General features: G+C 48.7%; 1 protein-coding gene across 1 annotated transcript in view; it reads left to right on the top strand.

Annotated features, from left to right (window-relative positions):
• LOC138365094 (tripartite motif-containing protein 59-like) overlaps nt 1-19,889 on the top strand; it is a 91,120-nt gene extending 71,231 nt beyond the window's left edge. Inside the window, exons 3-5 of the mRNA XM_069325205.1 lie at nt 18,520-19,221; nt 19,552-19,698; nt 19,869-19,889. Coding sequence (XP_069181306.1) covers nt 18,520-19,221; nt 19,552-19,698; nt 19,869-19,889 — 870 coding nt within the window. The remainder of the gene's footprint in view (nt 1-18,519; nt 19,222-19,551; nt 19,699-19,868) is intronic.
• The last annotated feature ends 7,816 nt before the right edge of the window (nt 19,890-27,705 follow it).

The following is a 27,705-nucleotide window of genomic DNA, read 5'->3' as shown; positions in this document are numbered from 1 at the left end:
CTGGTCACATAAAGCAAAAAAAGTAAAAATAAAATAGACTGCTTATTGACTTCACACAGGTAACTGCAGGATAAAACATAGAGAAAAAATTTAAATACTTTACCTTGAAAAACTACTTTAATCAATTTACATTAAAAATACAGTACCTGTAGTTTAAAAATTTGGCTTATTTACAGTGAGCAAAATACAAAAAACAAACAGACAAATTAATTTTACATTAAAGTATAAACAATAAAATGGTGCAGGAATACTATAGGCCAGGCTGCGTAAATCTACTACCACACAGAGACGTATGTTAGCAGATCCAGGCAGTTGAGCACGGAGGAGTATTCTGAATATTGGTAGTTGCTGGTTCTATTTATATGGGAGCTGGACCAAAGTAGGTGGCGCTGGTGTCTTCGATAATTGGAGGCCGGCTCACACAAATTACCATTGCGCTTGGTCCCGGCCGGTGGCGGGAACTCCCAGCCACCAAGTGCGATGGAGGTGACGGGCATTGGAGTGTAGGGAGGTTATCTTGAGATGATTTTGGGGCTTTAGTGTCCCCGCGGCCTGGTCCTCGACCAGGCCTCCACCCCCAGGAAGCAGCCCGTGACAGCTGACTAACACCCAGGTACCTATTTTACTGCTAGGTAACAGGGATATAGGGTGAAAGAAACTCTGCCCATTATTTCTCGCCGGCGTCCAGAATCGAACCCGGGACCACAGGATCACAAGTCCAGCGTGCTGTCCGCTCGGCTGACCGGCTCCCTCGAGCCGGTCTCCCTCCCACGAGGGAGGAGTAGATTACTGTCTGGATGTCTGAAAAGTAGTTGTTGTTGCTCTTTCTGTAAATTCTTGATTATGCAGGAGTGATGTGGTAGAATAGGTGATGATGGAACAGACCTAAATCTCCTTTTATGAGAGATTCTCATGACAATATTGAGTCAAAAAGCAACGAGGAGTGGCCAGCCAGTCACTCGCTACCACTCCCTCCCTCAAAAATTCCTCACTCGCCAACATCCTCCTCCCACCATACTGTTTTTGCTTTTATTCACTACATACAGACATTATATATAATTATCTACATGTTTTGTTCACCATAACGCTCATCTAAGCTGGTATAGTGCACAAAGAGCATAGTGGCCACCCTTACACAGCATGACAAGTCAGGAAGATGACGCCACCTCCCTCACCAAATTGGCTTCTCCCAACACTTCTTTTGCTGTTATTTCAATATACTGCATATGCACATTATATATTAGTATCTATATATGTGTTCACCATAGTGAACCGCTAATCTTGTATGGTGACTGCAGACAGTAACAGGTGGCCACACACAACTGATGTTCCCTCCCTCCCTCCCTCAATGGTTCAAGGCCAGATGCACTAACATTCCTCCTTCAAGTATACTGTTTGTGGTATTATTACACTATATACACACACATTACATATAAGTATCTACATGTTTTGTTTACCATAACTGCTCATCTAAGCTGGTATAATGCCCAAAGAGCATAGTGGCTACCCTTACACAGCATGACAACTCATGCAGATGTCGCCACCTCCCTCACCAAAATGGCTTCTCCAAACACTCCTTTTGGTGTTATTACACTATATATACACATAATATGTAAGTACAGTGGTACCTCGAATGACGATCGTCTCATTTTGCGTAACGAACGGCCCAATCGCTGACAATTCGCCTCGTATGGTGACCGCTCGTTTGAATACGACGACACCACATGGTGGGGTCGCGCTGCTTCTTGCACATTCTCAGATGCCTCCGACGATCCAAATAAATTATGTTGTTTTTGTTTAAAGATGCTAATGATGCTGGGATATAAATGGGTGACTGCTGAGATGTTGCAAAACAATGACTTTTTTGTAGAATAAAAGAAATTAAATTTTTTGAAAAACAACAAATGTCAAAAAGGTTCGTTCGGTGGTCGCCAGGTAGGCTGCTCCATGTTTCTTAAATAAAAAAAAAAAACATTGAAAAAAATTGAAAATGGACAAATGCCATAAAGGTTCGTTCAGTGTTTGTCGGGTAGGCTGCTCCATGTTTCTTAAATAAAAAAAACATTGAAAAAAATTGAAAAACGGACAAATGCCATAAAGGTTCGTTCAGTGTTTGTCGGGTAGACTGCTCCATTATTGAGACGTAAATGAAAAATACAAAACAAATGGAACAAATTTTAAACAAAGAAAGATTGCTATAATGGAGCAGCCTACCCGACAAACACTAAACGAATTTTTATGGCATTTGTCCGTTTTTCAATTTTTTTCAATTTTTTTTTTTTTTTTTTTTTTATTAAAGAAACATGAAGCAGCCTACCTGGCAACCACAGAATGAACCTTTGTGACATATGTTTTGTTTTTCAAAAATTTCCATTATTTTTTTTCATTTATGTAACCCTTAAACTGGGCATGGCAATACAGTATATACGCCATGAGTAACATGTCCCACAGTGCGCATGGTGTATATAAATGCCATAGGCTGCCAGGTATGATTCAAATGACCTGCGTCTACACAGGGTTCACATTAGCTTCCTCAGGGCTCTTGTAAACAGACGCCATGTTTAAAAAAAATCATGGGCAATATTCTCCGGTGTGAGAGCCACAGTACTGTTGGAGCAACCAAGGCTGGCGCACGCAGGATGAGCTAACAGCATTGCTGTTCAGCTTGTGACCACAGCATCGCCTAAAAATGTCAAAATAAATATGTAACTGCTATTATTTAGCGATGACAGTATTACAGATGACCCCTGACTGTGATAAAAATGACCAGGATTGTGATAATAGCAGGATTGTTGTGATAATTAGCACTGTGAGAGGAGTAATGCTGAGGAACGGAGGGAGATTGCATCGTTTTCTGATTGTGTGGCCACCTGTTATTGTCTGCATTCACCATACCAGCTCAGTGGTTCTCTATGGTGAACACAAATGTAGATACTTATATATAATGTGCGTATATAGTGTAATAACACTGCAAACAGTATTGTTGGGAGAGAAGAGAGAAATTTTAGTGCGCCTGACCCGCGCCTGACCTTGAATGAGTGAGGGATGCAGACCCCAGCTGACTGTGTAGCAACATCTCTTAGTGCCTGAACTAACTATACCAGCTTAGTTGTACAGTTGTGTTGAACAAAACATGTGATACTTATATATAGCGTCTGTATATAGTGAATAAAATAAAAAACAGGATGGTGGGAGGAGAAAGTGGGTGAGTGAGGCGTTGTTGAGGGAATGGCAACGAGTAACTGGCTGGTGTGTGGCGGTCACTCCTCGTTGCTTTTCAACTCATAAAACCAACTTAGTGGTTCGTTATGGTGAACAAAACATGCAGATACTTATATATAACCTATGTCCAAAGTGTAATAACAGTAAAACTGTTTGTTTATTGTTTTATGAACATAATAATTGAATCACTAATATGCACACCATACTTTTGAGTATAGCGATGATCCACCCCTTTTATTATATAAATCTATTACACTACACACTATTGAATAATATTACTGCAAAAAAAAACGAAGAAAAATCAATCAGAAACATTGAACTCATTAGGTAATAATATCTTTGTGGCAACTCTCGCCTGATAGCTCGGGTGACGCTGACCACCACTCACGACCGCTCTGTCAACGCCCACATTTTGCCAGACTTCCTCGGCCAATTGTGGCCAAAATATGTCGCCTACGATTTATTTTTTATTTTTCATGTGCTCAGGGAACACAAATTAACATTTTTAGAAAACAAAATTATTTTTTAGATTTTTTTTTTTGTAAATCTCCTAAGGACCTCTTAGCAGCTTAGGAAACATGGAGCAGACCACCTGCCGAACACCGAACGAACCTTTTGCTATAAGACAAATGAAAAAGACATACTGAACAAATTTGAAGAAAGAAAAATGTCCTAAAGGTTTGTTCAGTGAATGTAAGGTAGGCTGCTCCATTATTTAAAACATCGAATATCATATTGATGTTTTTCGGTGGTAGAACGGATTAATTTGATTTCCATTATTGTCAAAAGGGACATTCGTTTTATATGACGTCTGTTTCACGTGACGATCACGGCGCCGGAACGGATTAAATTCATTATTCGAGGTACCACTGTATCTACATTTTTGTTCACCATAACGAACCACTAAGTTGGTGTGCTAAGTCAAAAGGCAGCAAGGACTGGCCGGCACATCAGGCAGCCTGCCACTGGCAGCCACTCCCTCCCTCACCTCACCTGACTCACCCACAGCCTCCTCCCACCATACTGCTTGTGCTTTAATTCACTAAATACAGACATTATATATAAGTATCACATGATTTGTTCACCATAGCAAACCATTAAGATGGTATATAGTAAGTGCAAAGAGTAATAGGTGGCCACATAGATTCGGCAGACTACGCTACAGCCCTCCTACCCTCAACATTACTCCTCACACAGTATAGTGCAAATTATCACAACAATCCTGCTGTTATCAGAATCCTAGTCATTTATATCACAGTCAGGGATCTTCTGTAATACTATCATCTCTAAATAATACCAGTTACATATATTTTTAGCATTTTTATGCGATGCTGTGGTCACAAGCTGAACAGCAATGCTGTGAGCTCATGCTGCGTGCACCAGCCTTTGTGGCTCACTCAGTACTGAGGCTCTCGCACCCGGGAATGTTGCCCATGATTTTTTTTTAAATGGCGTCTGTTTACAAGAGCCCTGAGGAAGGTGATGTGAACCCTGTGTATCCGCTGCCATTTAAATCTTGCAAAGTACAGTACTCCAAAACTGCACTTGCAGTGTTGCGCACTTTTGTGTCAGTTACTCAAAACTTTATATGCAGTCTTGCGCAGTTTAAGGGTTAAAAAGCACAAGGGATTCGTCAATCACCATCTTGTGAGCTGGTACATAGAAATCACTGTACAGTACTCTCCAACAAGTTCATTCATGTGTCTTCATGCAAAATGAAGACACATAAGGAGTATCGCAAATCTGTCTCGAGACATATTTCCCGAACAATGGTGTTGGAACAGTCTGGTCTTTGCACCAATAATGGTCGAGTACATGTTTGACACAATGCTTCATCAACATACACAGTGCCAAAAACACATACATTTCACCTAAAGTTGTATCTTTCCATCATTGTAATCGTGAAAAATCGGATAACTCCTCACGAATGAGATCAGCTGCATATTTGTTCATTTCCTGAACAATATGTTGCATGAGCGGCTCATCAAAATATGCAGTAAAGTAGTCCATCTCAAACATATCGTCACCTGTATCAGGGAAAAGGTCAGTAATCCCAACATCTGAATTGTCAAAGGCAGTAATTTCTGGAACAAAATCTGTCCCATCACTGCACATATACACCTGGTGTCTTTCGAGAGGCAACAGCGGCACCACGGCGAGGAATCCATGGACCAGGAACTGAAGCCCGTCTAGAAACAGTATGGGTGGGAAGGGACGATGATGGAAAATTAGCTGATGTTGAGGGGCTTTGTTCATCAGTGTCCCCATGTGGTGCCATGCGGTGCCGCATGGTTGGACTAGATGCTGCTGACACAACAAAATGTTGCTTGGCAACACCACACACTCCACTGGCACTAGCGGCAGCAAAACTATTTTCTGATTCTAAATCACTAAAACCAGAAAATGATTCACCTCTCTCTGAATTGTCAACCAAAACATAAAAATCTGACAAAGTAACACATGAACTATGTGGATTGGCATGAAGTGGTGTCAATTGGGGGCGGGGAGGCATGGGTGAGGAGCTAGGCCTAGCCCTCGTGGCACCAGCATGTTCACTCGGAGTAGTCAATATCAGGTTCATCTCCATCCAGGAAAAAATTCTGATTAATTTCATCCTCAGTCAAAGGCCGCTATGTACGCTTTACTGAGCGGGGTTGGTTGGTGGAACGTGATGCGCTCGCCATGGTCTCTGTCGGGCAACTGAGGCCTGCAGTCAATGGCGGCCTACGCTGGATTTTTTCCCCAGGTGGTGTCTGTTTACATTCGGGGTCGGCTTGACTATAGCTGCTCCTATCCCTCACGGGGCATTTCAAATTGTTCGCTAGACCCTCAATCATATATGTATGAATTGAGCAGTTTTGGGAAAGTTACTACCATCGTATATGTATGTATGTATTGCGTGGTTTAAGGGTTAATCCTATGTTCCCGGGGCATTTTCCGCGACTCCGCCTCTTTCAGCAGATTGGGATGGTCTGGCACATGGCTGGTTTGGTCTACTCCTTTGCTCTTCGTGTCTGGTCTTTTTGGCGTGGGTGTATCACCACTTGTATGGTGATCAGGTGGGTTCATTGAAGGTGTCTCACCTGCGAGCTTCTTCTCGGCAACAATGTGAAGTTTCCTGGTGTTCTTTTCGCCATTTCCTCTCTCTTTGTAGGCTGTCTTCTATTTCTGTTCGGGTTGTTTTGTCCTTTCTTTTTTTGCTTTTTCATGACCATCATTTGATGCTTATTACTGTTGCCTCTTATCTTGCAGCGCTGGCGGAGCCGCTCCAGCTTGTGTTTAGGGTGGATGTCATTTCCGCCCCATTCTGCAAGCTTTCTCATGTATAGTTTCACCTCTGGCCAGCTCATGCGCTGCCGGAACCGTCTTGGTCCTTGGACTGGGTGCTTTTGCCCTCTTTTCCTCGGTTTGTGGTGGCCTCTTCAGTTCAAGATTGTTTTCCAAGGTTCTGTTTCTATTGGCATTGGCCTCTGGGGGTTGGGTTGGTGAGCTTCATGCTCGCCTGTGCAGGGGTTTTGCTCTTTCAGTCTTGGTGGTTGGCTTGTTCAGTTGCAGCCGTCTATTTCTTTTGTGGTGGAGATTGAGACGGCGGCTTTCTGGAGGGGGTCCTTGGAACATTGATGCTTGGTTGATCAGGCTGGGAGTACATCATGTGTTGGGTCTGGTTATACCTATACCTATACCTATACCTGGTTGATGGGGTTCTGGGAGTTCTTCTACTCCCCAAGCCCGGTCCGAGGCCAGGCTTAACTTGTGAGAGTTTGGTCCACTAGGCTGTTGCTTGGAGCGGCCCGCAGGCCCACCACAGCCCGGTTGGTCCGGCACTCCTTGGAGGAATAAATCTAGTTTCCTCTTGAAAATGTGCACGGTTGTTCCGGCAATATTTCTTATGCTTGCTGGGAGGACGTTGAACAACCGCGGACCTCTGATGTTTATACAGTGTTCTCTGATTGTGCCTATGGCACCTCTGCTCTTCACTGGTTCTATTCTACATTTTCTTCCATATCGTTCACTCCAGTACGTTGTTATTTTACTGTGTAGATTTGGTACTTGGCCCTCCAGTACCTTCCAGGTGTATATTATTTGATATCTCTCTCGTCTTCTTTCTAGTGAGTACATTTGGAGGGCTTTGAGACAATCCCAATAATTTAGGTGCTTTATTGCATCTATGCGTGCCGTATATGTTCTCTGTATTCCCTCTATTTCAGCAATCTCTCCTGCTCTGAAGGGGGAAGTGAGTACTGAGCAGTACTCAAGACGGGACAACACAAGTGACTTGAAGAGTACAACCATTGTGATGGAATCCCTGGATTTGAAAGTTTTCGTAATCCATCCTATCATTTTTCTGGCTGTCGCAATATTTGCTTGGTTATACTCCTTAAACGTTAGGTCGTCAGACATTATTATTCCCAAATTATTTACATGCTGTTTTCCTACTATGGGTACATTTGATTGTGTTTTGTACTCTGTATTATGTTGAAGGTCCTCATTTTTACCGTACCTGAGTACCTGGAATTTATCACTGTTAAACATCATGTTATTTTCTGATGCCCAGTCGAAAACTTTATTAATATCAGCTTGAAGTTTTTCAATGTCTTCAGCCGAGGTAATTTTCATACTGATTTTTGTGTCATCTGCAAAGGATGATACGAAGCTGTGACTTGTATTTTTGTCTATATCTGATATGAGAATAAGGAAAAGCAGCGGTGCAAGGACTGTACCCTGAGGTACAGAGCTTTTAACTGCACTTGGACTAGATTTTATATGGTTGACCGCTACTCGCTGAGTCCCGTTTGACAGAAAACTGAGTATCCAGCGTCCTACTTTACCGGTTATTCCCATTGACTTCATTTTGTGTGCTATCACGCCATGGTCACATTTATCGAAAGCCTTTGCGAAGTCCGTGTATATCACATCAGCATTCTGTTTTTCTTCTAATGCCTCAGTGACTTTGTCGTAGTGCTCAAGTAGCTGTGAGAGGCACGATCTTCCCACTCGAAATCCATGTTGGCCTGGGTTGTGAAGGTCATTGGTCTCCATGAAATTGGTGACCTGACTCCTAATCACTCTCTCAAATACTTTTATGATGTGCGATGTTAGTGCAACTGGTCTATAATATTTTGCCAATGCTTTGCTCCCTCCCTTGTGTAGAGGGGCTATGTCTGCTACTTTAAGTGCATCTGGTATCTCCCCCGTGTCCAAGCTCTTCCTCCACACTATACTGAGTGCCTGTGCTACCGGCACTTTGCATTTCTTTCTAAATATTGAATTCCATGAGTCTGTACCTGGGGCCGAGTGCATGGGCATGTTTTCAATTTCTCTTTCAAAATTTAGTGCGCTCGTGTTTAAATCAGTTATATATACAGGGGTTTGAATATCCCGCATAAAGAAATTGTCTGGATCTTCCACCTTCATGTTGTTTATTGGAGTGCTAAACATGTCCTCATACTGCTTTTTTAGGATTTCACTAATTTCTTTTTCATCCTCCGTGTATGAACCTTCACTTGTACGAATAAGTCCAATACTGGCAGTGGTTTTTGCTTTTGATTTCGCATATGAGAAGAAACAATTTTGAATTATGCTTTTTTTTCTGAATTGCTTTCTGTTCTAACTGCCTTTCTTCAGTTTCATATGAGTGTTTCAATTTCCGCTCGATTTCTTGAATCTCCCTATTTAAATTATTCCTTCTTTGACGGGAAATTTGTGTCTGCATAAGCAGTTCCGTTATTTTCTGGGGGGAGCCCCGTCGGCTCCCCGGAGCTTTACCGGCTGATATGCTAATGTCAGACTTTGGCATCAGTCATGTGTATGGAGTTCTAGGGCCTACCGGGGACCACGAGCCAGAACCTGGCCCCCTCAGAGAGGCAAGGGGAGCAATGGCCTATAGAAACCCCCGTGTGGTTGGAAGCATTCTATGTCTGCCATCGACCGGGTCAAGCATCCAGAAAGGTAAGCATTCCAAAACAAACCCCTATTCTGGTGAAAATTGCTACCTAAGCCGAACTAGTGAATAGAACTCTTCAACAGAAAACACGGAAACTAGTATGACGTCATACGTCACCGCGCCGCTGTCTGCGCAGCTCCCCCCTCCCCGGGAGGGGGAAGGGGGAGCCCCAGACCTCCCACGCCGGCTATCCACCCATCAGTTCTTCGGCTGATGCTATAGGCAATGGTTATGTGCTCCGGCTCCAGTGGTTGTTTCAGCACTGTACCTAGAGTGTGGTGTCTGTTTTCTAGGTGGTGCGTGAGCCGGGTGTGATTCTTCAGTACTCGGGCTGCATGCGCCTAGGGTTCCCTTCCCTAGGTGCCCTGTAAGTACTGCCCTTGGGGCTTGGGGCCACCTTCCACAAGTTCCTTGGGTCCTGCCCCTGCTTGGCCGTTTACCGCTTGGTTTTCGGCCGCTCTTTGTGTGCTCGGGTGTTCTGTCTCCCTTGTTCGCCTTAGAGTAAGGGGCAGTGTTTGCACTGGTGGGGCGCGGGGTACTGTGCAGCTTGTGTCCCTTGTGTTCTGAGTATTTCTGGTGGTACCCCCTGCTAGGTCCCCGTGAGTGTACACGTCCCGGGGGTTCAGCTCTTAGAAAGTTGTTTGGTAGCTTGGGTGCCGGTTAGCAGTACCCTGCCTGGGATTACCTGAGCGCGAGTCCTCTTAAAGTAAACGCTCGGGACCCTGGGAAACCCCTGGGGGCGCGCGGGTCCGATGGATGTGACCCCAGAGCCCCCCCCTCGCTTCCAGCGTGTTTGAGGGTTGCTCTCACCTTTTGTCTCTGGGTGACTCTGTTTTGCCTCCGTCTGCTGCCTGTGGGGTCGGTGACACCTTCGACCCGGTGTCCTGCGAGTTTGGTTGCTCGTTGTGGCTCGGTTACCCAGTTGTGCTAACAAAGCGGGTGCGGGCAGCAGGGGCGTTGCACTTGAGCCTTGGTGGTGGCAACGTTCTCGTGGTTTCCTCCCCGGGAGCCCCGGGGCTGCCCCGTTGTATTTCGTTTTGGGACTTGGGGGTGTTGGTTGCTTCGGTTCCATCCACGCCCCCTTGTCTTTCCCCTGGTTCACCCTTCCTGCCTGTATCCGGTTCCTTACCGTCTGTAGGTTCAGGGCGGGGTGTTTGGTGGTGTTGAGACTCGGGCAGTCTCGGGGAATTCCCCTTCCGGGGTAGTGACGGGGGCATTTGGGCCTGTTCCTCCAGCCGTGTTGTATGAGTCTGCCAGTGGGCTCCCTTCCTTAGTGTTTTCACGGCTGCCCCAGTTTTCTGGTACGGCCGGGGCTTTGGGGGAACGGCTCGGCCCCGGGGCCTGTCGTGTAGGTTCCCGGGGCTGGGGAGGGGCTGACTTGGGGGGGCCTTGGCCCCGTTAGACCCCGTGGGGGGTTTTATCCCCCTCTCGGCGGGGCTTGTGGTTACGCGGAGTGGGGTCTTTCCTCCCCACTCGCTGTACGTGCTGTTGGACGTCGGCCCCCTCCCCGGGCTCGGTTCCTTGGCCTTTGAGTCGGTTGGTTCCGTCCTGTGGGTGGATGTTTCCTCCCCCGCTTTTTGGGACGGTGTTTTTGTCATGTTTCCCCGTTCGATGGGGTTCTGCGTGACTTTTGATCTCGGGTGCGCCTGCGCCTTCGTGTGCCTTCGGGACTAGTGTTGGCTTCTGTGTTCTCGGGGGTACGGGAAGGTTTTTCGCTACTTCCCGCATTATTGGAACGTCTGTCGGTCGCCCTGTTGGGCTACTTGTCGCCCTGTTGGGCTACTTGTCGCCCTGTTGGGCTACTTGTCGCCCTGTTGGGCTACTTGTCGCCCTGTTGGGCTACTTGTCGCCCTGTTGGGCTACTTGTCGCCCTGTTGGGCTACTTGTCGCCCTGTTGGGTTACTTGTCGCCCGGTTGGGCTACTTGTCGCCCGGTTGGGCTACTTGTCGCCCGGTTGGGCTACTTGTCGCCCGGTTGGGCTATTTGTCGGCCGTTTGGGCTACTTGTCGCCCGTTTGGGCTACTTGTCGCCCGTTTGGGTTCCCTTTTTTTGGGCTCTTTGCTTCTTTGGCCGGTTTTATTGTTCCTGCTTCCTCTTTTGGCTCTTTTTCTCGTGCAATAGTCCTGGCTGGCGCCTTCCCGCAGGGAGGGTGTGCGGTTCGGCCAGCGTGTTATGCGCATGCGCCGTGGAGTTTGTTTTGGTCTGGGCGATGGTTCAGTGCTGGGGTTTTGCGCCCTTTTTTGCTACAGTGCTTCGCCTCTCGTTCTTCTCCCTGGCTGCGGTATGTGCCCCTTTGCGCCAGGGGTGTCCTGGTTCCCAGTTGTGGGGAGGACACCGCGGTTTTCTGTGTCATGGGTGTGGACCGCCTCCTTCGCCTCTCCCTGTTCTCCTGCGGGTCCGGCTCTGGCGTCTTCACCTGGCGGTGCTCCCAAGTTCTTCTGGGCACGGTTGAGTCGTGTCAAGTTCGAGCCACCATTCGCCAGGTGAGTTTCTGCGGTCTGGCGTCTTTTGGCCGGGCGCTGGATGCGGCGGTGTTCATATACCTGTCTTTATTTAGGTATAATTTTGTACGACTGAGACCGTTCGCACACCTGTGACTGTCCCTTTATCACCCCTTCCTGTCCCCCTCATGTGCATGTCCAACCCATGCTGGAGTCGTTCAGGGGACCCTCCTTTTTTAATGTTGTGAGGTGTGGGGGTTGTAGGGTTGGTTCTGTACTCACCTGGTGAGGCTCCTGGCTGTGCTTGCAGGATTTGAGCTCTGGCTCTTGGGTCCCGCCTATCTGGTAGAACTTGCGGGATAGTACCAGTGGAGTGCAGTGGTGCTATTGGCACTTTTGGGGAACACTGTATTACCATCAGTGGTCTGTGCTTGTTACACGACCTACTTGCGAGCATAAGCCTTCTTGCTGGTTCGTCCGTGGACTTCCAGGGCGCACTGGCCTGTTTTCGTATGGCAGTTCCGGCCCGTCCTGGTTGTGGGGGTATGTGGGCCGGTGGACTGCTCCTAGCAGCTGCCTGGTGGGCCATCCTCTGGCCGGTCTGGCCTGACCTTGGGCCGGGCTTGAGGTGTAAAAGAGCTCCCAGTACCTCATCCAGCAGGTATCGAGCGGGGTTTCTCCGCCGTCGGTCGCCTGGTGCAGGTTTCTGGGCCTGCAGGGTTTTGTCGTGTCTCCGTTGGCCCTGTCTGGGGTCTGCCTGCTCCGTTCTCTGCCTTTGCAGAGGGGAGTTGCTATTTACATGTTGCATGTTGCAGTGGTGCCTGTTGCTGCTGCTGCTGCACGTGAGCATTGGTACCGTGTTTCACGGTGGCGTGTCCTTGTTCCTGTGTCCGGTTGTGGAGTGGCGCTTTGCTGCCGTTTTGTGCCTGGGGATTGCGTGGGGTTTTTGTCCCTGCCTGATTGTCCACCCCTGGTTGTTCTCCTGGTTTTTTTTTTTTTTGTGCTTCTGCTCTTTCTTCCTGCCTCTTCTGCAGCAGGAATGTTCTGCGTGTGTTCTTAGGCGTTTGTCAGCCTGTGTCCTGTGATGTGCTTCTTTGTCTCGGTCTGTTGCAGTTGTTCGTGCCCCTTGGTTCGGGTCCTGTTCTGGCGGCGACCCTTCCGCCTTCTTTGGTTTTCCTAGCTTGCCTGGCCGGTTGTTGTTGTTTTATTTTTTTGGGGGGGTTCTTGCGATGTCTCGCGTCGGACCCGTCGTTTCTGAACTCCTGGCGGGCTTGCATGCTTCGGAGTTTTTCTGTTCGGCAGACGTTCCATCTCCTTGTGCCGCCTGGGTTTCGGTGGTCGCGCCCGAGATCTTCTCGCGGCTCCGCCTTTTTCCTGGGCTCGGGGGGGCCTTGTCGGGGCTGCTTATGTTCTGCCTCGTGGTCTCGCCTCCGGTTGGTGGTCGGGTGGCTTCATGGTAGGTGTCCCACCTGCGTGCTTTCTTGGCGGCAGTATGGGGTATTTTGGCGGTCCTTCCTTTTCCTGTCCCTTCTTCGGTGGGTCCTTCTTGTTGGCTTGGTTTACTCTCGGCTTGGTTTTCTAGTGGGGGTTGGGGGCCGTCGTCTTGCCACATACTGTCGCCTCTTTTCGTGCGGCGCAGGCGGAGCCGCTTCAGCTTGCTTTCGGTCTTGGTGTTGCTTCTGCACCGTTAGTCAGCTGTCTTGTGCGTCATTTCACCTCCGGCCTGTTCGTGCGCCGCTTGCACCATCCTGGTCTCTGGTCAGCGTGCTCTGTCTTCTCCTCGGTTGGTAGTGCCCCTTCGGTTCCGGTGTGTTTTTTCGTCGGCTCTTTCCTTTGGGCCTTTGCCTCTGGGGGTCGGTTCGCTGTGTTTTCTTGCTCCTTCGGTTTTAGCGTTTTGGTTGTTTGATGGCAGCAGTCTCCATCTTTTCTGGCGCGGGGTGGGGTTGCTGCATTCTGGAGGGGTCCAGGGTTTGTTGGTGCTTTGTTGGTCGGGCCGGGGGTGTGTCGTTTTTGTGTTCAGTGGCGGCCCTCTGCTGTTGTTTGCGTGCCACGGCGTTTGGGTCCGGAGCGCGTTTTGCGTTGATCCGGTTCTGTTCTTCCCGGTTCGCGGGTGATGGTGTCCCGGGTGGTCAGCCGTGTTCTTGCGGCTAAGCTGCCTGTGTTCTTCCCTCATGCCTGTGGCGTTCGTGGCTTCGCTGCTCTCGCTGCCGTCTGGGCGACGTGGCCTTGCAGTCTTTCGGGCATGGATTTTTGGTGTTCGTGCAGGGGCCTTGCTGCTCGTGGTTCTCGTGTTGTTCCCGGGATTTTCGGGGCTGTGGCGCCTTGGGTTGGCGTTTGCTGCCGGTTGTCTCGCCTCCTTGGGGGGTGCGTGGTGTCCGCCTCCCGGTTTTGTCCCTTTGACCTTCCTCTGTGGGTAGTTAGCTCCGGGGAGCCGACGGGGCTCCCCCCAGAAAACCAGCGTTGAATGTAATGAAACGCCATTTTCTGGGTGAGTCCCGGAGGCTCCCCGGCAACCCTCCCTCCCTCCGGTCGGCGTTTTTCGCGTGTTTTGACATCCAGCCTCAGAACTGATGGGTGGATAGCCGGCGTGGGAGGTCTGGGGCTCCCCCTTCCCCCTCCCGGGGAGGGGGGAGCTGCGCAGACAGCGGCGCGGTGACGTATGACGTCATACTAGTTTCCGTGTTTTCTGTTGAAGAGTTCTATTCACTAGTTCGGCTTAGGTAGCAATTTTCACCAGAATAGGGGTTTGTTTTGGAATGCTTACCTTTCTGGATGCTTGACCCGGTCGATGGCAGACATAGAATGCTTCCAACCACACGGGGGTTTCTATAGGCCATTGCTCCCCTTGCCTCTCTGAGGGGGCCAGGTTCTGGCTCGTGGTCCCCGGTAGGCCCTAGAACTCCATACACATGACTGATGCCAAAGTCTGACATTAGCATATCAGCCGGTAAAGCTCCGGGGAGCCTCCGGGACTCACCCAGAAAATGGCGTTTCATTACATTCAACGCTGGTTTTTTTCCTGCATTTATAGTGTCGTCTGCGTTCTCTTTCTACGTTAGATCTCTTTCTGGCTTTCCTCAAAGGAACATGTTTCAGACAGACTTGATACGCTTCTGAAGTCAGTTTTTCTATTCCTTCTGTAGGACTTGTATTACCTAGAACAGTTCCCCATGGAATGTTTGTAAGTTCCCTGTTTATTATCTCCCAGTCTATCCTTTTATTATTAAAATTGAATTTACTGAATAGCCCCTCTCGCTTATCAACGTTTTAGGTCTATTCTGAGTATTGATGGTCGTTTGCACTTCAATGAGCTTGTGATCTGAGTACAGTGGAACCTCTATTAACGAGTTTAATCCGTTCTGGCACCGAGCTCGTTACCTGGAAAACTCGTCTTTGGAAACAAATTTCCCCATTTAAAATAAAGGAAATAAATTTAATCCGTTCCACTCCCAAAAACATCCATACTTGTATGACTTTTTTTATGTAAATATAATATTGCACATGTAAATATAAATGTTTTGTTGTAGTGTTTTAATATTTACTTTACCTTATGAAGAGTAGTTGCTGGCTTGAGGGAGACGATGGGGAGGTAGGAAGGATGAGAAGGGTTATGGTGTGGAAGGAGAATCCACCTCTGAGTCAAGCGGACTCTCTCTTCTTGGGAATTTCACCCAAATTTCATTTCAAATGTCACACAAGGATGCGTTAGACCAGCACCAAATAAAAAACTACGTTGATTACACTCGTTGTGTCAACAATATAATAGTCTTACCACGAAGATACAATACAATGCCGTTTTCTCAAATAGGCAATGTGGTTATTAAAGAAAACGGAAATTTCATGGCAAACATGTATACAATCCCCATCTCGATCGGATAAGAATTGGATTTTATAGAAATATTTGCTCAAATGACGCTTGAGAGCGGTGTTTGGGTGCATTCAAGAGAAAAAAAGTGTGTTACATTCAAGCGACATATACCTGCGAAAGTGATAACACTTTCATAAAGTGTTATCACAAAGTGATAAATTAATCAAACATTTTCACACACCAGGTTGTCACTGCTTTATCAGGGCAGCTTTTCCAAGAATGCGTTCACCTTTTCAAACATTCCAAACACTTCCCTGATCTCAGTGGAAGAGGCAGCATCCTCCCTTACCTCCTCATTCCCTTACTAAAGGTGTAAATTGTTGATGAGGACCTGCCATACTTCCTTGTGAGATCAATCACACAGACACCACACTCATGCTTTGCTATAATTTCCTTCTTTAAATCCACAGTAATTGTGTCTTTCTTCCTCTTGACAACACTATCTTTAGCAAGTAGCTTCTTTGGAGACATCGTGTGTTACAAATTGTAGTCGCAAAACCACTAAAACCCCAAAGAAAAGCTCAAATAAATCCAGAGGGATGCTTGTCGTGTGAGATACAACAACACTGGCGTCGGAGGCATCCGAGAATTTGCGAGAACCCGCGAGACGCTAGGAAGCGCCATGTGGTTTCACTCGTTAATAGAGGCGAGCTCGTCAATAGAGACAAATTTGCTGCGAGTGGCTTGCTCGTTACTGGAAAAACTCGTTAATAGAGCCACTCGTTAATAGAGGTTCCACTGTATGTGGTATCTGATATCGTAATGTCTCTGATAATGTCTTCATTGTTCGTAAAGACCAGATCTAGAATATTTTCATTTCTCGTTGGCTCCGATATCTGCTGATTGAGTGAAAATTTGTCACAGAATCTAAGTAGTTCTCTAATCTGTGGTTGGATAGGTCCTGATAGATTTCCTGGTATAATATTATTGTTTGCTCTTTTCCACCTGAGTCTAGGCAAGTTGAAGTCACCTAGGACGATAATATCTGGTATCGGGTTCTCCAAATTATCAAGGCTATTCTCTATTTTGCTTATCTGTTCTGTGAATTCCTCAGCCGTTGCATCTGGCGGTTTGTATATTAGAATAATCACTATATTTTCTCTATTTTTAATCCCAGTACCTCTACCACCTCATTTGTAACGTTTAGGAGCTCCGAGCATACAAGGTCTTCCCTAATATACAGACCCACTCCTCCATGTGACCTAATTTTCCTCTCACACCTGTATAGGTTATATCCTGGAATCCAGATCTCACTGTCCAACAATTCCCCTGCATGTGTTTCTGTGAAAGCTCCAAATACTGCTTTTGACTCAGTGAGGAGGCCATTTATGAACTGTACTTTGTTGTTTGTTCTTGTTTTCAGTCCTTGTATGTTGGCAAAGATGAATGAGGTTACTCTATTAGTGATAGTTTGAATGGGAGACTTTTTCGGCAAGCCCATTATGCGTGGACATAATGTGTTTGTTCTGACCAGTACTGATTCTTGTAGGGCAGTTGTCTGTCGTAGTTGTAGTTCCCTTTCGGTGGATAATTGTATCTGTAATTCTGGAATGCAAGTGGATCTGGCATCCAGTTCCATACACTCTCCATGCTGCTCCTTTTGAATTCTCTGCCGGTCTGGTATAAAAAATTTATAGTTTCCTCCAAATTCATTATCCTGCTTGCCACTCTTTATGTAGCGTTCCGTGCCTTTCACGTGAAATCGTGGGCAGCTGAGGTCATAGCATTTTCTGTCCTCCAGTGAGGTTTGGCACATGTCAGGATGGAAAAACCTACATATTGATCCAAATCGACACTCACCTTTCCTAAGCATATTTAAAAAATTTTTGGGATGTTGGTAACTGCATTCTAATCCTTTCTTATTACCAGCATATCTATGTCTGCATATGCCCTTTGCATAAAATTTGCATAAGTCTGTCCTTCTATTCTGAATTGCTCTATCGGGAACCGTCGTAGTGTCTGTACCTATCGAGCTGTCAGTGCTGTCTGGTACACTTTCTAGTTTACTGTCATCTACATCCTGGCCTACTGAGTCAGAGTTTACAACTTCCTGAGTTTCAGCTTCAGTTTCATCCCTGACTATAGCCTCCGCCCCTTGTATATTAGAATTGTTGTTCCTTTCCCACTCCTGGATGGCTGGTAGGCTTCCAATGAATGATGTTTTCCGATCATGCATCATGTTATCTAGAAGGTTTTTTAGGATATTCCAAGCTGGCAGGTCATTTTTACACACCCAGAGCAAGTGACCAGCTCTCAGTGCCGTAGTGTTACTCCTGTACAAGCCGAATGGAATCTAGTCTTACAGATATAACATTTAATTCCCGTTACCTTCGTCTTTAAGGAGTTGTTACAGTGGCCACAAATTTGTTTATTTACTCCCATTTTGCCTTGTTTTGTTGTATATATCTATATATTTATAATATTATATGTATATTGTATATTTGTAACAATATATATGTATATATATTTATATGTTTAATAATTATAATAATATATGTATACCGTATATTTGTAATATTATGTATGTTATTTTGTTCAAACTTTATGGCAGGTACTTAGCGTAGGGTAGCGAGGCTGGTCCCCAGTCGGTACAGGTGACCTCGTGTTGTCCCAGGGTGATGTCACCAGTTTCCAGATACCTGATTTATAACCACTGATGCCGCCTCTTGCCACTATTCTATATTTCTAGTATTCTATATTTATAATATTCACTTCCAACTTATATGTTGTTGTGATACCCGTTCCACATCACTGTTCCACGAATCACCGTTCACTATTTTTTTTTGTTTTTTTCCTAATACACGCATGTACACAAAGCCTCGTTCACTGGCTCACACTGGTTGCGGCTCCCTGCCGTTATCTGCACACCTCGGCCTCAGTGGCCGGTTAGCAGTGCGAATTGAGAGTAGTGCAAATAGCGAGGTTCCTCTGTACAAAGAAATTATGAAAATATTATGTAATTTTTATCAGGAAATATTGTGCAGTACTGTAATATTATTTTTTGTTGTAAATACATCTAGATTTACCAAATATTTTATCCACAGGATAACAAACCAGAGGAATGTTCAGTGTGTTTTAACGATTATGATGACAATCAGCTACGCCCTCGCACACTGCTATGCGGCCACACATTCTGCTCCCAGTGTGTTCACAATGCTATCAAGAATGGTCAGCTGCCGTGCCCCAGCTGCCGTGCCGAGCACACTGCCACAGCTGCTACTCAGTTCCCAATTAACTATGCTGTGGAGGCTTTTGTTAGGAAACTCAAAAATATCCAGCTAACAACTGAGGAAGTAGTGCCAGCAAAACCTTCTGAAGGTCCCCCCAGAGGCATCAGTAAGAAGTTACGTTCCCTGGTGCAGGAGCAGAAGAGCATCATCAGCAGCCTCATTTCTAGCTGTGAAGAAGTACTGTCCCAGCTGGGGGAGTACCGGGGGCAGCTGGGGGACTGGAAGACTCACCACCTCCAGCTCCAGGACAGACTCTATGCTCTGGTAGAGGAGAACAAGTCAGCAATGAAGCTCTTGGAACTGGAGGATACCAGTGTGGTGGATATGACAACACAAGGAGAGGAAGGGAAGACTAACCTGCAGGCCATGTTGGGGAGCCTCGACACAGTCAACACCCCACAGGAGGTTGGCACAACCATAGACACAGCTGATGAGTGCAGCATGAAGGTAGAAGATTGGCTCCAGAAGTGCCAGGAACTCTTCCCAGATGTCAAGACTGTCCACACCTCAGTGAAGGTACGCTGCTGAAGGTCACATTGTTCTCACCCAACTGAGTGTAGTATTGCTTCTATATAAACACTTTTGACATGGAGACACATCAAGATGAGAGTAAACTTTATGTATAGGAAACTTTTTGCTCTAACACCTGGAACATTTTTATTAATAAAGTCAACTGTCATCTTGGTGTTTCTCTACACTGTGGTCAGTGTAGAGAAACAACGTTACTTGTATTGTCAAATTACTTTACTCAATCTGATGCTTCATTATAGTCCAGTTACTTTAATCAGAGCCTGATGCTTCATTATAGTCCAAGTTCCACATTAATGTTTGTGTTGGTAATGACAGGTGCAGGAGACCATCAGGGAGGCCCTGGAGATGATGACCACAGAGACAGGTGCCACAGCTGACACCGTACACCTGGGAGACTCAGCCTCCAGCATCATGAATAAAGTTCAGGAAATCACTAGAGAGATCCCCCAGAAGCAATTAACAGTAAGTTTTTTATTTTCTCGCATAGGTCATATCACAAGATATTGAGTTGCGTTTTGAGGAGAGGAAGCCAATTCTTAGGTTTATCAAGGTTCCCCAAGGTCAACTACTGACTTTCCTTAACATACAATCTAAAATAGTTGTCTAACTCCTGGATAAATATATTCTGGTAGGTGAACAGGGACATCAGGTGAAAGGAAACATGGGATCCATTTCTGGCCTGCATGGTGATTGAACCCGTGATCCTCTATTGAACCCGGGATCCTGGCCCCCCTCACAGAGGCACAGAGAGCCCGTGATACTCCACCAACCTACCGGGAAAGCATCCAGGAGGACAGCGAACCTAAACAGACCACTGGTGGGTTCCAAGAGACTGAAGCCTTGAAACTGCCAACAAACTCCTAAACAATGCCAGTACCAACCCCCTGCCAGTAGAGGGGGCTGGAGCTACAGGTCCAGCACCAACCCCCTGCCAGTAGAGGGGGCTGGAGCTACAGGTCCAGCACCAACCCCCTGCCAGTAGAGGGGGGCTGGAGCTACAGGTCCAGCATCAACCACCTGCCAGTAGAGGGGGGCTGGAGCTACAGGTCCAGCACCAACCCCCTGCCAGTAGAGGGGGGCTGGAGCTACAGGTCCAGCACCAACCACCTGCCAGTAGAGGGGGGCTGGAGCTACAGGTCCAGCATCAACCACCTGCCAGTAGAGGGGGGCTGGAGCTACAGGTCCAGCACCAACCCCTTTCCAGTAGAAGGGGGCTGGAGCTACAGGTCCAGCACCAACCCCCTGCTAGTAGAGGGAGGCTGGAGCTACAGGTCCAGCACCAACCCCTTGCCAGTAGAGGTGGTCTGGAGCTACAGGTCCAGCACCAACCCCCTGCCAGTAGATGGGGGCTGGAGCTACAGGTCCAGCATCAACCACCTGCCAGTAGAGGGGGGCTGGAGCTACAGGTCCAGCACCAACCCCCTGCCAGTAGAGGGGGGCTGGAGCTACAGGTCCAGCACCAACCACCTGCCAGTAGAGGGGGGCTGGAGCTACAGGTCCAGCACCAACCACCTGCCAGTAGAGGGGGACTGGAGCTGCAGGTCCAGCACCAACCCCCTGCTAGTAGAGGGAGGCTGGAGCTACAGGTCCAGCACCAACCCCTTGCCAGTAGAGGTGGTCTGGAGCTACAGGTCCAGCACCAACCCCCTGCCAGTAGATGGGGGCTGGAGCTACAGGTCCAGCATCAACCACCTGCCAGTAGAGGGGGGCTGGAGCTACAGGTCCAGCACCAACCCCCTGCCAGTAGAGGGGGGCTGGAGCTACAGGTCCAGCACCAACCACCTGCCAGTAGAGGGGGGCTGGAGCTACAGGTCCAGTACCAACCACCTGCCAGTAGAGGGGGACTGGAGCTACAGGTCCAGCACCAACTACCTGCCAGTAGAGGGAGGGGATGGAGCTGCAGGTCCAGCACCAACCCCATGCCAGTAGAGGGAGGGGATGGAGCTGCAGGTCCAGCACCAACCCCATGCCAGTAGAGGGGGCTGGAGCTACAGGTCCAGCACCAACCCCCTGCCAGTAGAGGGGGGGGCTGGAGCTACTGCACCAACCCCCAGCCAGTAGAGGAGGGGCTGGAGCTACAGGTCCAGCACCAACCCCCTGCCAGTAGTGGGGGCTGGAGCTACAGGTCCAGAACCAACCCCCTTCCAGTAGAGGGGGTGGGGGAGGGCTGGAGCTACAGGTCCAGCACCAACCACCTGCCAGTAGAGGGGGGCTGGAGCTACAGGTCCAGCCCCAACCCCTTTCCAGTAGAAGGGGGCTGGAGCTACAGGTCCAGCACCAACCCCCTGCTAGTAGAGGGAGGCTGGAGCTACAGGTCCAGCACCAACCCCTTGCCAGTAGAGGTGGTCTGGAGCTACAGGTCCAGCACCAACCCCCTGCCAGTAGATGGGGGCTGGAGCTACAGGTCCAGCATCAACCACCTGCCAGTAGAGGGGGGCTGGAGCTACAGGTCCAGCACCAACCCCCTGCCAGTAGAGGGGGGCTGGAGCTACAGGTCCAGCACCAACCACCTGCCAGTAGAGGGGGGCTGGAGCTACAGGTCCAGCACCAACCACCTGCCAGTAGAGGGGGACTGGAGCTACAGGTCCAGCACCAACTACCTGCCAGTAGAGGGAGGGGATGGAGCTACAGGTCCAGCACCAACCCCATGCCAGTAGAGGGAGGGGATGGAGCTGCAGGTCCAGCACCAACCCCATGCCAGTAGAGGGGGCTGGAGCTACAGGTCCAGCACCAACCCCCTGCCAGTAGAGGGGGGGCTGGAGCTACTGCACCAACCCCCAGCCAGTAGAGGAGAGGCTGGAGCTACAGGTCCAGCACCAACCCCCTGCCAGTAGTGGGGGCTGGAGCTACAGGTCCAGAACCAACCCCCTTCCAGTAGAGGGGGGGGGAGGGCTGGAGCTACAGGTCCAGCACCAACCACCTGCCAGTAGAGGGGGGCTGGAGCTACAGGTCCAGCCCCAACCCCTTTCCAGTAGAAGGGGGCTGGAGCTACAGGTCCAGCACCAACCCCCTGCTAGTAGAGGGAGGCTGCAGCTACAGGTCCAGCACCAACCCCTTGCCAGTAGAGGTGGTCTGGAGCTACAGGTCCAGCACCAACCCCCTGCCAGTAGATGGGGGCTGGAGCTACAGGTCCAGCACCAACCCCCTGCCTGTAGAGGGGGGCTGGAGCTACAGGTCCAGCACCAACCACCTGCCAGTAGAGGGGGCTGGAGCAACAGGTCCAGCACCCTCCCCCTGCCAGTAGTGGTGGGCTGGAGCTACAGGTCCAGCACGAACCCCCTGCCAGTAGAAGGGGGCTGGAGCTACAGGTCCAGAACCAACCCCCTGCCAGTAGAGGGGGGGGGGCTGAAGCTACAGGTCCAGTACCAACCCCTTGCCAGTAGAGTGAGGGCTGGAGCTACAGGTCCAGAACCCCCCCCCCCCCCTTGCCAGTAGAGTGAGGGCTGAAGCTACAGGTCCAGCACCAACCCCATGCCAGTAGAGGAGAGGCTGGAGCTACAGGTCCAGCACCAACCCCCTGCCAGTAGTGGGGGCTGGAGCTACAGGTCCAGAACCAACCCCCTTCCAGTAGAGGGGGGGGGAGGGCTGGAGCTACAGGTCCAGCACCAACCACCTGCCAGTAGAGGGGGGCTGGAGCTACAGGTCCAGCCCCAACCCCTTTCCAGTAGAAGGGGGCTGGAGCTACAGGTCCAGCACCAACCCCCTGCTAGTAGAGGGAGGCTGCAGCTACAGGTCCAGCACCAACCCCTTGCCAGTAGAGGTGGTCTGGAGCTACAGGTCCAGCACCAACCCCCTGCCAGTAGATGGGGGCTGGAGCTACAGGTCCAGCACCAACCCCCTGCCTGTAGAGGGGGGCTGGAGCTACAGGTCCAGCACCAACCACCTGCCAGTAGAGGGGGCTGGAGCAACAGGTCCAGCACCCTCCCCCTGCCAGTAGTGGTGGGCTGGAGCTACAGGTCCAGCACGAACCCCCTGCCAGTAGAAGGGGGCTGGAGCTACAGGTCCAGAACCAACCCCCTGCCAGTAGAGGGGGGGGGGCTGAAGCTACAGGTCCAGTACCAACCCCTTGCCAGTAGAGTGAGGGCTGGAGCTACAGGTCCAGAACCCCCCCCCCTTGCCAGTAGAGTGAGGGCTGAAGCTACAGGTCCAGCACCAACCCCATGCCAGTAGAGGGGGGGGGCTGGAGCTACAGGTCCAGCACCAACACCCCCCCCCCCCTGCCAGTAGAGGGGGGCTGGAGTTACTGATCCGGCACCAACCCCCTGCCAGTAGAGGGGGAGACTGGAGCTACAGGTCCAGCACCAACCCCCTGCCAGTAGAGGTAGGCTGGAGCTACAGGTCCAGCACCAACCCCCTGCCAGTAGAGGGGGACTGGAGCTTCAGGTCCAGCATCAACCCCCTGCCAGTAGAGAGGGAAGGGGGCTGGAGCTACAGGTCCAGCACCAACCCCTGCTAGTAAAGGGGGGCTGGAGCTACATGTCTTGAACCAAACCCCTGACAGTAGAAGGGGGGCTGGAGCTACAGGTCCAGCACCAACCCCCTGCCAGTAGAGAGGGGGGGCTGGAGCTACAGGTCTAGCACCAACCCCTGCTAGTAGAGGGGGGCTGGAGCTACAGGTCCAGCAGCAATCCCCTGCCAGTAGAGGGCTGGAGCTACAGTCCAGCACCAACCCCCTGCCAGTAGAGGGGGGGGCTGGAGCTACAGGCCTTGAACCAACCCCCTGCCAGTAGAGGGAGGCTGGAGCTAAAGGTTCATCACCAACCCCCTGCCAGTAGAGGAGGGCTGGAGCTACAGCACCAACCCCCAGCCAGTAGAGGAGAAGCTGGAGCTACAGGTCCAGCACCAACCCCCCGCGAATTGAGGGGGGCTGGAGCTACAGCACCAACCCCCAGCCAGTAGAGGTGGGCTGGAGCTACAGGTCCAGCACCAACCCCCGTGCCAGTAGAGGGGGGCTGGAGCTACAGGTCCAACCCCCTGCCAGTAGAGGAGGGCTGAAGCTACAGGTCGAGCACCAACCCCCTGCCAATAGAGGGGGGGCTGGAGCTACAGGTCCAGCACCAACCCCCTGCTAGTAGAGGGAGGCTGAAGCTACAGGTCCAACCCCAAGCCCCTGCTAGTAGAGGGGAGCTGGAGCTACAGGTCCAGCACCAACCCCCTGCCAGTAGAGGGGGGCTGGAGCTACAGGTCTAGCACCAACCCCCTGCCAGTAGAGGAGGGCTGGAGCTGCAGGTCCAGCACCAACCCCCTGCCAGTAGAGGGGGGCTGGAGCTACAGGTCCAGCACCAACCACCTGACAGTAGAGGGGGGCTGGAGCTACAGGTCTAGCACCAACCACCTGCCAGTAGAGGGGGGCTGGAGCTGCAGGTCCAGCACGAACCCCCTGCCAGTAGAGGGGGGCTGGAGCTACAGGTCCAGAACCAACCCCCTGCCAGTAGAGGGGGGGGGGGCTGAAGCTACAGGTCCAGTACCAACCCCTTGCCAGTAGAGTGAGGGCTGGAGCTACAGGTCCAGCACCAACCCAGCAAACATTTTCATGTTTTTAAAACATCCTAAAAACGACATTTCATTGTTTTCAGCACGTTTATAATTACGTTTAGAAAAGGTTTTTTGAGAACTTTTATATACGACCTTAGAACGTAAATAATTAACATTTCTAAAAACTTTTTTATAATCTTTTAATTACCTACATTAAAACGTTTAGGGTAAATTAGGGTATAATAATTTTGTAATTCATATCTGAAATAGAAAGGGAGAGAAAGAAAGAAGACATATCTGAGAAAGAAATGGACATCCTATATATGTATGTGTAAATTACAAATAAATAGGGTACAAAAAGAGAATTAAAATATTATATTTTTTTAATTAAGAATGAGTAATACAACAAAATATATGTAATAGCTCGAAATATATAGACTATATCTATAACAGAATATAAAAGTAAAAATTTAAAAATCTATAAAAATCTATATATGCAATATGTGAACACAATAGATTTTGTGATCAAGCAGCCTGTGATTCATGTCATGCAGAGATCAGTCTGACGTTACAAGCAGTTATTGTTACTTAAAACTAAAACAAGTAAAATTTTCCGAGTATACATATAACACTATAGTTTTTCTATGACTAATAATAAAAATCTATTAATCAAAAGTTTAGGACTAATTAACTAAAAATAAAAATCTACAAGTGAATGTAAACAGTCAAGTATAATATTCATGTAGAAAGAGAAAGAAAAAGAGAGAGAGAAGGAAAGAAAGAGAAAGAAAGAAAGGGAGAAAGAGAGAGAGAAAGAAAAGAAAAAAGTCATGTATAATATTCATATTAGCACCATGCAATATAACTTAGATTAAGTAAAAATCTCAGACATTTTTAAATCAAATGAAATATGAGAGCCAGAGAGAGAGAGCGAGAGCCAGAGAGAGAGCGTGAGCCAGAGCCAGAGAGAGAGAGAGTCAGAGCCAGAGAGAGAGAGAGAGAGAGAGCCAGAGCCAGAGAGAGAGCCAGAGCCAGAGAGAGAGAGAGCCAGAGAGAAAGAGAGAGCCAGAGAGAGAGAGAGAGAGCCAGAGCCAGAGAGAGAGCCAGAGCCAGAGAGAGAGAGAGCCAGAGAGAGAGAGCGTGAGCCAGAGCCAGAGAGAGAGTGAGTCAGAGCTAGAGAGAGAGTCAGAGCCAGAGAGAGAGAGCCAGAGCCAGAGAGAGCCAGAGAGAGAGAGAGAGCCAGAGAGAGAGAGCCAGAGAGAGAGAGAGCCAGAGAGCGAGAGCCAGAGAGAGCGAGAGCCAGAGAGAGCGAGAGCCAGAGAAAGAGAGAGAGGGGGAGAGAGAGGGCCAGAGCCAGAGAGAGAGAGAGAGAGCCAGAGAGAAAGAGAGAGCCAGAGAGAAAGAGAGAGCCAGAAAGAGCCAGAGAGAGAGAGAGAGCCAGAGAGAGAGAGAGAGAGCCAGAGAGAGAGAGAGAGAGCCAGAGCCAGAGAGAGAGCCAGAGCCAGAGAGAGAGCCAGAGAGAGAGAGCCAGAGCCAGAGAGAGAGAGAGAGCGTGAGCCAGAGCCAGAGAGAGAGTGAGTCAGAGCTAGAGAGAGAGTCAGAGCCAGAGAGAGAGAGCCAGAGAGAGAGAGAGCCAGAGAGAGAGAGCCAGAGAGCGAGAGCCAGAGAGAGCGAGAGCGAGAGCCAGAGAGAGCGAGAGAGCCAGAGAAAGAGAGAAAGAGAGGGGGAGAGAGAGAGAGAGAGAGAGAGAGAGGGCCAGAGCCAGAGAGCCAGAGCCAGAGAGAGAGAGAGCCAGAGAGAAAGAGAGAGCCAGAGAGAGAGAGAGCCAGAGCCAGAGAGAGAGCCAGAGAGAGAGAGCAAGAGAGCAGGAGAGCCAGAGAGAGAGCAAGAGAGCCAGAGAGAGAGCAAGAGAGAGAGCAAGAGAGCCAGAGAGAGAGCAAGAGAGCCAGAGAGAGAGAGAGAGCCAGAGAGAGAGCAAGAGAGCCAGAGAGAGCAAGAGAGCGAGAGAGAGAGCGAGAGAGAGAGAGAGAGCCAGAGAGAGAGAGCAAGAGAGCCAGAGAGAGAGCAAGAAAGAGAAAGAAAGAGAAAGAGAGAGAGAGAGAGAGAGAGAGAGAGAGAGAGGGCCAGAGAGAGAGCCAGAGAGAGAGCAAGAAAGAGAAAGAAAGAGAAAGAGAGAGAGAGAGAGAGAGAGAGAGAGAGAGAGAGAGAGAGAGAGAGAGAGAGAGAGAGAGAGAGAGAGAGAGAGAGAGAGAGAGAGAGCCAGAGAGAGAGAGAGAGCAAGAGAGCCAGAGAAAGAGAGAGAGAGACAGACAGAGACAGAAAGACACACACACAACAAAAGAGGAGACAGAACAAAATTAAGGCAAGGAGAGAGAAGACAGAACAGAAACAACAGAGAGAGGAGAGAAATGAGAAATCATTGAAGAGAAGGGGAAGAGAAACACAAGATAAGAAAAAAATACAAGAAAAATATACAAGATAAAAATGACATAAATGAATACCACAAATATAAAAAGTAAAGGAAGAGAGAAGCTAGAAGAGACAGGAAACGAGAGGTGTTAGAAGAGAGGAAGAAAGGAGAGATTAAAAGTTAAGAAAAACAGGAGAGAAACGTAAAAGAAATAAAAAAAAGGGACATTTGTGAGGAGAGAAAATAAAGAGACCAGAGAAGACCATATATCAAGAGTGTGAGGATAAAGACATATATTTTCTTAGTAGACATCCTCTGGCTCTTGTTGCCCCTCTTGTATACGAATTGTACTTGCAAGCTTTCCCTGAAAAGATATTAACAAAATTAATATTTAATTATTTATTTATATAAATTACACACACACAAACTTTATATATTATATATATATATATATATATATATATATTATATATATATATATATATATATATATATATATATATTATATATATATATATATATATATATATATATATATATATATATATATATATATATATATATATATATATATATATATATAT

This window comes from Procambarus clarkii, chromosome 15 (assembly GCF_040958095.1).
Source record: "Procambarus clarkii isolate CNS0578487 chromosome 15, FALCON_Pclarkii_2.0, whole genome shotgun sequence".
In the NCBI taxonomy this organism is placed as follows: domain Eukaryota; kingdom Metazoa; phylum Arthropoda; class Malacostraca; order Decapoda; family Cambaridae; genus Procambarus; species Procambarus clarkii.
This window is presented reverse-complemented; position numbering and strand designations above follow the sequence as displayed.